This window comes from Oncorhynchus masou, chromosome 5, assembly GCF_036934945.1.
Source record: "Oncorhynchus masou masou isolate Uvic2021 chromosome 5, UVic_Omas_1.1, whole genome shotgun sequence".
In the NCBI taxonomy this organism is placed as follows: Eukaryota; Metazoa; Chordata; class Actinopteri; order Salmoniformes; family Salmonidae; genus Oncorhynchus; species Oncorhynchus masou.
In genome coordinates this window covers 7,548,269-7,558,971 of record NC_088216.1, presented here as the reverse complement: position 1 = coordinate 7,558,971, position 10,703 = coordinate 7,548,269, and the positions used below count along the sequence as shown (strand labels likewise).

Here is a 10,703-nt window from a genome sequence, read left to right as displayed (position 1 = left end):
CGAGTACATTGCAACCTCTTAAAGAGCGTGTGAATTTTTCAGCTTTTTGTTAAAAATCACGCAAAATTTCAACGTCCTGCTACTCATGTCAGGAATGTAGTATATGCATATGATTAGTATGTGTGGATAGAAAACAATCTGAAGTTTCTAAAACTGGTTACATCATGTATGTGACTATAACAGAACGTCTGTAGCAGGCAAAACCCCAAAGAAATCTGTTCACAAAAAAAACAAAAAAATATCACTCCGCCAGTCTCTGTATTGTCTATGGCAAGAGAAAATAGATACGGCCCAGTTTACAGTTCCTACAGCTTCCGCACGATGTCGCCAGTGTTGGGAATTGGGTTGAAGTTAATCGTTGGTGAAATGAGAAATAGGCACTTCCTGTCATCGAGTACACAGGAGAAAGTTATGGAAGAGAGAAAATCGTCCATGATTTGTTGACTTGCTGCTATTGAATACAGATCGCTCCGTGATCAATTTGATCGATTATTAACGTTTACTAATACCTAAAGTTGGATTACAAAAGTAGTTTGAAGTGTTTTGTCAAAGTTTATAGACAACGTTTTTAATTTTAAAAAATGACGTTGCGTTTTGAAACAGAGTTTTTTCCTGGATCAGACGGTCTTCATGAATGGACATTTTGGGTATACATGGACCGATTTAATCGAAAAAAAGACCCAATTGTGATGTTTATGGGACATATAGGAGTGCCAACAAAGAAGCTCGTCAAAGGTAATGAATGTTTTATATTTTATTTCTGCGTTTTGTGTAGCGCCGGCTACGCAAATTATTTTGTTTACGTCCCCTTCGTGTATTTCGTGGGGTTGCATGCTATCAGATAATAGCTTCTCATGCTTTCACCGAAAAGCATTTTAAAAATCTGACATGTTGGCTAGATTCACAACGAGTGTAGATTTAATTGAGTACCCTGCATGTGTGTTTTAATGAAAGTTTGAGTTTTATCGAGTACTATTACTTGTCACTCTGAAATTTCCCCTGATGTTGATCCCTGTACAGGGACAGCAGCCAAGCCAGATCGTTATTTGTATTTGTTTTTTTAACCTTTATTTAACTAGGCAAATACATTTAGAAAAAAATCCTATTTTACAATGACAGTCTACCTTGGCAAAACCCTACCTTAACCCGGGCGACGCTGGGCCAATTGTGCACCGCCCTATTGGACTCCCGATTACGGCCGGTACTGATACAGCCCAGGATCAAACCAGGGTCTGTAGTGATGCCTCTAGCACTGAGATGCAGTGCCTTAGACTGCTGCACCACTCAGGAGCCAAAGATGTTCAAAGGTTCATAGATGACCAACAGGGTCAAATAATAATCACAGTGATTATAGAGGGTGGAACAGATCAGCACCTCAGGAGTACATTTCAGTTGGCTGTTCCAAACCGAACATTCAGAGGTCGAGAGAGAGAGAGAGAGAGAGAGAGAGAGAACCTTGAATGTGAAAGTCCTCAATGGTGCTGCCCATGCTAGAACTAGCTTTTGGGCACCAGAGTCCTCTATCCATCTATCCATCTCTATGGAGGACATATGAAAACAACTGCGTACTCATGCCTGTGCTCCTGCCTGCACAATCTGGGCTTTTGTCTGTTATTTTTCTTTTTTATTAAAAGTTATGATTTGATTCATAAAACTTGCTTATATATGTTTATTAATGATAGTTAATGTTTTGACAAAGACAGGTGTCTTTACCCCTGTGGAGACTTATTGGGGGACTGGGGAGGGGGGTTCAGAGGTTCTCTGCATCTAGCTGTCTGGGTGCTCTCCAGCACCACCCCCTGAACAGTAAGATGATCAGGAGGCACAGTCCAAATACATACAATGAAATCAATAGCAGTGTCCCAAAAGTACAATGGAACCAATAGCAAAGTCCCAAATGTACAATGGAACCAATAGCATTGTCCAAAAAGGTAGTACATTCTGTCAATACTAGGATCCCTGTGATGGGGTCTGGTCGTGCAGCTTGTCTTTACTATGCCCCCTGTGGTGGGGTCTGGTAGTACAGCCTGTTTATACTCTATCCCCTGTGGTGGGGTTTGGTAGTACAGTCTGTATATTATATGCACCCTGTGGTGGGGTCTGGTAGTGCAGCTTGTCTTTACTATGCCCCCTGTGGTGGGGTCTGGTAGTACAGCCTGTCTATACTGTTGTCACAGCTCTCTTTTTCCTTACAACTGGTCAAACTGATGTCATTTGGACATTTTTCACAGAATATCTTTCCTGTTTTTTGCGTTATTGTAGTTTCTCCCCAGTCCCTAAACTTGAGATGTCACCTAGATTAGCATTCCTTCTATTGATCAATTACATTATTCTGTTTAGGCTTTAGTCTTCTAGGGCAAAAGAGAAACTACATATATCTAGAAATTATAGACTAACAAATAGCCTACCAAAATGTCAGAAATGAAAGGCAAAAACTATAATTAAATCAGGCAAAAAAATATCAGCCACTAGCGTAAAAAACAAAACAAATAAATGTGTTCTGCCATCTTTGACTGTAGCCTAGAGTGCATATTCTATATTTTAGAGTTAGGTTTGGGTGCAGGCCTCAGAGTTTCACTTTATCACAGTCGGGCGGTTGCAGATGGGTTATTAGTTGTGTTAGTTGCGGACCACTAGCGTGCGTAAGCGAATGTAACTGGTGAGGATCAGTGCTGGGTGTTGTTCTGTTCAATGGTGACATGTGTCTAATAGGCAGAAATACAAGAAACAACAGCAGAGTGGAAATAGTTATGAATCAACGTATTAATAGTTAATGAACTAATGAATGTATTTCTTGTCTTAAACTTTGAGCTTATTTACAACTTGGTGCTTAAACTGTATTGACACCAAACCAAATTGTAAAAACTGCAAAGGTAAACGTATTTAATGTATCTATAATAATGAATATAAAATGTGCCATAATGTCTGACAGGAATACAAAGTAAATAATTAGGAGAAACCTGGTCCAAGAGCTAGAAGTAATAAAAAGCTGTTATCAATATTAGTTACTGAGAAATGTCGGCCTATTTTTGTTATAACATCTGGAAAAGGCAAATCCCATAGAAAAAGAGCAGAAACATAATATGAATCTACAGAGAGTAAACAGAAAAGCTTTATGTGTTACAGAGAATCTACAAATGGTCAAATCTCATTGAAAAAGAGCAGAAACATAATATGAATCTACAGAGAGTAAACAGAAAAGCTTTATGTGTTACAGAGAATCTACAAATGGTCAAATCCCATTGATAAAGAGCAGAAGCATAATCTATCTTATTTCTCATCAATATACACAATTATCATTACAAGGAAAGAGAATTCAACTCCAGCATTTACTCAGAAGTTAAAGCTTAGGAAACACTTCTTGACATGTCACCAATAAGCATAATTACAAAAATGTGTCGTTCTGCCCCTGAGCAAGGCAGTTAACCCATTGTTCACCGGGCACCGAAGATGAGGATGTCGATTATGGCAGCCTCCCGCATCGCTCTGATTCAGAGGGGTTGGGTTAAATGCGGAAGACACATTTCAGTTGAATGCATTCAGTTGTACAATTGACTAGGAATGGAGTGATAAGACAAGGTTGAGAGGAGAGTTTCCCTTTCCTTAACTTTACAAGAAAAAAAAATGACATGATTTTCTAAATGTTAAAGCTCATTATCTGGAAAGCCTTCTAGATATGATTGCAGGAGAATAGAGGTGTACATCCTAGCTTGGGTATGGTGCTGAAGCTCTTCATCCAGGTTCTGTGGTGAGTCTCTTCAGTCTAGGTTCTGTGGTGAGTCTCTTCAGTCTAGGTTCTGTGGTGAGTCTCTTCAGTCCAGGTTCTGTGGTAGTTCCCTTCAGTCCAGGTTCTGTGGTAGTTCCCTTCAGTCCAGGTTATGTGGTAGTTCCCTTCAGTCCAGGTTATGTGGTGAGTCTCTTCAGTCCAGGTTCTGTGGTGGTTCCCTTCAGTCCAGGTTATGTGGTAGTTCCCTTCAGTCCAGGTTATGTGGTGAGTCTCTTCAGTCCAGGTTCTGTGGTGGTTCTCTTCAGTCTAGGTTCTGTGGTGAGTCTCTTTAGTCCAGGTTCTGTGGTGAGTCTCTTCAGTCCAGGTTATGTGGTAGTTCCCTTCAGTCCAGGTTATGTGGTGAGTCTCTTCAGTCCAGGTTCTGTGGTGGTTCTCTTCAGTCCAGGTTATGTGGTGAGTCTCTTCAGTCCAGGTTCTGTGGTGGTCCTCTTCAGTCCAGGTTCTGTGGTGGTCCTCTTCAGTCCAGGTTCTGTGGTGGTCCTCTTCAGTCCAGGTTATGTGGTGGTTCTCTACAGTTCTCATAATCTGAGGGCTCAGCATCTATCTGAGGGACTGTGTCACTAGAGGAGTCCCTCACATTCTGAAAGAAAACACAATGGTCACATTACACACCACTCTATAACATTTGTATGGACACAAACACACACACAAACACAAACACACACTTACTGCCAGGGTGTCATACTCTGGTGACCTGGTCTTCATGTTCAGTGCTGTGTACGTGTCACTGTTAGGATCAGGATGGACACTCTGTGCAGAGAGAAAGAGAGAGTTGTCATGGTAACAGTGACAATAGTATGAGAGAGACTGTTGTGACATAGTAAATTCATGTCACCAGGTGTGGAGGTGGAGGCATAGCTGATATCATCACCTGTGTGTCTGCTGTGACATCACTTCCTCCCGTGGATCTCCTGTAATGAAGGACAGAGTGAGTTCTGCTCTCTACTGACCTCTAATGGAAGTTGACATGTTACAAATAAAGTTTTGCACATTAATGAATGAATGAATGAATATATTAATGCATTCATAACAAATCAGGGTGCTAAGGTGAAAACAAAATGTATGTCACCTGAACCACATGAAGCAACAGAGAAAGAGGATGAGAACCAGAATAAACACTGTGATTCCTACAGCTGCAGTCAGAACTGAGGTTTGTTTCCCTATAATACAATATGGATGATATGAGTAAATGGCATGATATAATGAGCTAAAAACAAATATAATTTGGTAAAACTTGTCTCCTCCCCTTCATCCACACTGATTGAAGAGGATTTAACAAGTGACATCAAAAGGGGATCAAAGCTTCACCTGGATTCACCTGGTCAGTCTGTCTATGTCATGGAAACAACAGGTGTTCTTAATGTTTTGTGCACCCAATGTTTAATTATAAACCAAAGTTTACAAAAAGACAAATTCAAAGTATTAACATTAGAATGAATCATGTAGTTTTGTATTGAAGTATTGAAGATGCAACTTTACCTGTTACAATGATCATCTGAGCTATTGATTTCTTAGAAGCTATTGTATTCTGGGCCTCACAGTAGTATTCTCCTCTGTCCTCAGAGATGATGTTAGTGATGCTGTAACTCTGTCCTGATGCTTTTGGTGAGGCTACTTTCTTCTTGTACCAGGTGTATTTGTCCACAGGTGGGTTGGCATCACTGCTGCAGGTCAGAGTCACTGAACTGCCCTCCACTATTTCACCAGAGGGACTGACTGACACTGAGGTGTTCTTTGGGCCGTCTGGTGGACAATATAAAGAGCTTATACATGAGGAGCATCATGGAACTTGGACTTATCATTAAAATAAATGAAATATTAATATAAATGTGTAACTTAGACATTAATGTAACAATACAGTGTTTGTGAAGTACTTGTAGTCACTGCAGTAGTGAGATGAGTACAATCATGGAACTTGGACATAGATTGAAATAATAGATAGATTTCATATCTGTTCCACTGCATATCAACACTAATCAATGATTGGATGATTTTGAAAGACTTTAAAATTATTTTAGTCACACTCACACACTGCAGGAGAATTGATGCCCTTTACAGCACAGTAGAAGCGGTCTTCAGTTTTAAAGTAGAAAGTGTATGAGGGGGAGAACTCTTGTACAATCTTACTGTTCCTGTACCAGGTGTAGGTGGGGTTACCAGTCAGAGTACAGGTGGTGCTACAGGTCAGTGTCGTTGACCACCATGTAGTGGTCACCTTCACCTGCAGGTCTGGAGTAGAAAACAACATTAAAACCATCAATGACCTGTTGTCTCGTTCAAATGAGGCAGGAGGGGACGTTCTCAAATCATCAATTCAAACATTCCTATTAAACGCATACTTTCACATTTAAATTAAATCAATACAATTTTCCAGAACCAATTAAACAGATCCACACTGTCACGGCTTGGTCTTAGTATTTTGTGTTTTAGTTAATTAGTTGGTCAGGCCAAGGTGTGACATGGGTTTATTGTTTGTTGTATTCTTAGTGGGGTTTTTTGGTTATTGGGATTGTAGCTGATTAGGGGTGTGTGTTACTTAGGTTTGGCTGCATGAGGCGGTTCTCAATCAGAGTCAGGTGATTCTTGTTGTCTCTGATTGGGAACCGTATTTAGGTAGCCTGGGTTTCACTTTGTATTTCGTGGGTGATTGTTCCTGTCTCTGTGTAGTATGCAGCAGATAGGCTGTAATAGGTTTCACGTTCCATTTGTTGTTTTTGTATTTATTAGTTATTTCATGTATAGTTCCGTTATTTGTTTCATTAATAAACATGAGTAACCAACACGCTGCATTTCGGTCCGACTCTTTCGACAAACGAAGAACGCCGTTACACACACCATATATAATATCACTGTACCTGTAACAGACAGAGTGATTAAACAGATCAACACTATATATAACATCACTGTACCTGTAACAGACAGAGTGATTAAACAGATCAACACTATATATAATATCACTGTACCTGTAACAGACAGAGTGATTAAACAGATCAACACTATATATAACATCACTGTACCTGTCATGTATAGGTATAATAGGTGGCAGGGAAGTCAGGCGCAGGAGAGTCAAACTGAGTGTAAAATGGAGTCTTTTAATAAAGTCCACGGAGTTTGCTCCATAACACTAAATGTACATAAACAAACATGGGTACGAGGACCCGACGCGCACCTGTACACCATCACACTACACTGACAATAAAACAATCTCTGACAAAGACATGAGGGGAAACAGAGGGTTAAATACACAACAGGTAATGAATGGGATTGAAAACAGGTGTGTGGGAAGACAAGACAAAACCAATGGAAAATGAAAAAAGGATCAATGATGGCTAGAAGACCGGTGACGTCGAACGCCGAGCACCGCCCGAACAAGGAGAGGCAACGACTTCGGCAGAAGTCGTGACAGTACCTGTAACAGAAAGAGTGACTCCAGGATCACCAGTATATTTCTCTCCAGTCTGATCTGTTATAAATCTGAACTTGTACTCAGCTGAGTCACTCTCTCTCAGGTCTGTGATTTTCAGGGTGTGGACATTCATCCCATCTCTACGGTTCGTCACACGACTGTTGTTGTCTGGGTCGTCTCTCAGATTTACAATTTTAGTGAACCAGAAGGTTGTTGTGACCGTATAAACACTGGGATATGTGTAAGAGCAGAACAGATCCACTGTTGACCCCTTCAAGGTACAGATACTCTGAGTGGTGTATGTAACACTCCAGCCATCCTGACCCAGTACCACTGAAACACAGATAGACATCACAATGGTATCAGAATTAGAACAAGGTATTCTGGCTCACACTTTGTTTAGGGTTTGTCCACACTTTGTTGCCATATTGGAAACCACAGATAATCATCACTCAGTGAGGTGTGAAACATAACTATTTAAAGGGAAGTGGATATGCCTAACAGAACACAAGCAAATGTAATACAAATGTCTGTAGATTGACCAACATATAAGTTATGAATGAGACCATACCTGCTACAGACCAGAGAAAGACCACCAACACACTTCCTGCTGTTCTCAAGGCCATTGTTGCATCTCCCACCCTGCAGTCTTAGAAACATAAACAACAACTCACTCTATAGCTGGTGAATAACTCCACCTGATACATTGAAGTAGAAACTGTAAATGGGGTACAGGGCCTCATTACTGAAAATGAACCAGGCTCATATTGTGTTGTGTTGTATTGTGCTATATGGTTGTCTATGTGAATACTGTCTGTCTGTAAGTCTACTGCACTATGTCTGTAATGTGTGTGATGTGTTGCATGTCTGTCTACATCTGTCTACTTAAACTGACATGATGCAACAAATAAATTCCTAATATATACAGTAGTCATCATCATCATTGTAAACAACAACAACAACAACAATCACCTATTGAACAGGTCTGTATTACTGTAAACACATATTTCAACATTGATTGTTCTGACGCTGTTTTATTCTCAGAACCCCAAATACAGGAGGATAAATGTTCAATCCTCTACAGTCCATCAAGTTGTACAGCAGCCTAAAGACTGACCACCAGGTTCAATGACAACTCATATCACCAAGCTGTGAGGCTAAACAGCCAGTGACTCTCACTCTCACCCTCACTCTCTTTCTCTCTCTCTCTGTCTCTCTCTCACACACACACACACACACACACACACACACACACACACACACACACACACACACACACACACACACACACACACACACACACACACACAAATGATACATTACCCTCAAGTATTTGACTTATGAATAAAAACAAATAACCCAAAAACATATTTCAAGATATTGTCAAGTGTACTTACAGAGTGAAGTGAAGAGGAGAGGTCTTGTACAGTGAGTCAACTGTCTGGTAGTGAGTGAAAACATGAAGTGTTGAAACATTATAAAAGCAGTCAGAACACAAGTAGTGGATGCAGAACTGTCCTTCCTGTTTATTAAAGACATTAACATCCACGACAACCAGACCAACACGCCAGAAAAGTGCTGTTACGGTAATAGAACAGAAATTGTGTAAAAGACAAGTCTGGGCATATATTTATTTTATTAAACAAATGTCAATTTTCACTGTGGTCTTTTATACTACATACAGAACCATGTAAACAATGTGTTGACTAAACTATTTATAACGTTAACATTTTAATAACCTACCTTGCCCTTCTGAGTTCTGTATATTCAGGTCAAAGTTCCATGATGTTATTCAATTAGAACCCATTCCATTTACACACCCATGACCATCACTCCTCATCGGCTGTATCAAAGTGGTACTGAAGGTTCAGTGATCTAGACTAAAGCACCTATGGGTGGTCCTGGGAACCAAACCCATAACGTTGTAGGTGCCATGTTGTACCAACTGAGCTACAGAGGAACATGTTCTGTAAAGTCTAATGTGTATATACAGATTTCTGATATGACTCGGGAGGTCTGTCAGAGGACAGACAGGAAAGGAGAACAGGGAAGTGATACTGAGTGTGTGCATTTAAACCAGCAAAACCACAACCCACCGTCACTGTCTCATGTTAATACTACTCCTAAACACAACCCACCATCACTGTGTCTCATGTTAATACTACTCCTAAACACAACCCACCATCACTGTGTCTCATGTTAATACTACTCCTAAACACAACCCACCATCACTGTGTCTCATGTTAATACTACTCCTAAACACAACCCACCATCACTGTGTCTCATGTTACTACTCCTAAACACAACCCACCATCACTGTGTCTCATGTTAATACGACTCCTAAACACAACCCACCATCACTGTGTCTCATGTTAATACTACTCCTATACACAACCCACCATCACTGTGTCTCATGTTAATAATACTCCTAAACACAACCCACCATCACTGTGTCTCAGGTTAATACTACTCCTAAACACAACCCACCATCACTGTGTCTCATGTTAAAACTACTCCTAAACACAACCCACCATCACTGTGTCTCATGTTAATACTACTCCTAAACACAACCCACCATCACTGTGTCTCATGTTAATACTACTCCTAAACACAACCCACCTTCACTGTGTCTCATGTTAATACTACTCCTAAACACAACCATCACCAATCACTCACTGTGTCTCATGTTAATACTACTCCTAAACACAACCCACCATCACTGTGTCTCATGTTAATACTACTCCTAAACACAACCCACCATCACTGTGTCTCATGTTAATACTACTCCTAAACACAACCCACCATCACCTTGTCTCATGTTAATACTACTCCTAAACACAACCCACCATCACTGTGTCTCATGTTAATACTACTCCTAAACACAACCCACCATCACTGTGTCTCATGTTAATACTACTCCTAAACACAACCCACCTTCACTGTGTCTCATGTTAATACTACTCATAAACACAACCCACCATCACTGTGTCTCATGTTAATACTACTCCTAAACACAACCCACCATCACTGTGTCTCATGTTAATACTACTCCTAAACACAACCCACCATCACTGTGTCTCATGTTAATACTAAACACAACCCACCATCACTGTGTCTCAAACAAACAACCCACCATCACTGTGTCTCATGTTAATACTACTCCTAAAGCTCTTACGAAGCATACACCTAATCACCGTTGCTCTCAGTCTTACTTTAGGTCATTTTCAAACAAGTCTCCACAACAATCTATTGCTTTCAGAGTCCTTAAAATACCATGCTAAAGTATTATATGTGTAACCACATGTACAATACTGTATCAGATTAAATATGCAGAAATACATCTACAGAGTATACTATAAATAACAGAAAAACAAAACATACATTACAATAGCATCGCCATGCACATAACAGGATACAGAAGTTCATGGAAACAAACAAATGATAAAATAAACATATTTTAAGATATCATCAAGCATACTTACAGAGTGAAGGGGAGATGTGTTGCAAGTT

The 10,703-nt window shown here is 40.1% G+C and overlaps 1 protein-coding gene across 1 annotated transcript; it reads right to left on the bottom strand.

Moving 5' to 3' along the window:
* Nucleotides 1–3,090: 3,090 nt before the first annotated feature.
* Nucleotides 3,091–8,627, bottom strand: LOC135532192 (B-cell receptor CD22-like). The gene is made up of 9 exons (XM_064959800.1): nucleotides 8,591–8,627; nucleotides 7,765–7,835; nucleotides 7,197–7,526; nucleotides 5,816–6,016; nucleotides 5,267–5,530; nucleotides 4,857–4,947; nucleotides 4,659–4,698; nucleotides 4,457–4,537; nucleotides 3,091–4,367 (listed from the first exon to the last, which is right to left on the bottom strand). Exons 2-9 carry the CDS (start codon nucleotides 7,817–7,819, stop codon nucleotides 4,272–4,274), a joined length of 1,158 nt encoding a protein of 385 aa, XP_064815872.1. The 5' UTR covers nucleotides 7,820–7,835; nucleotides 8,591–8,627; the 3' UTR covers nucleotides 3,091–4,271.
* Nucleotides 8,628–10,703: the final 2,076 nt, after the last annotated feature.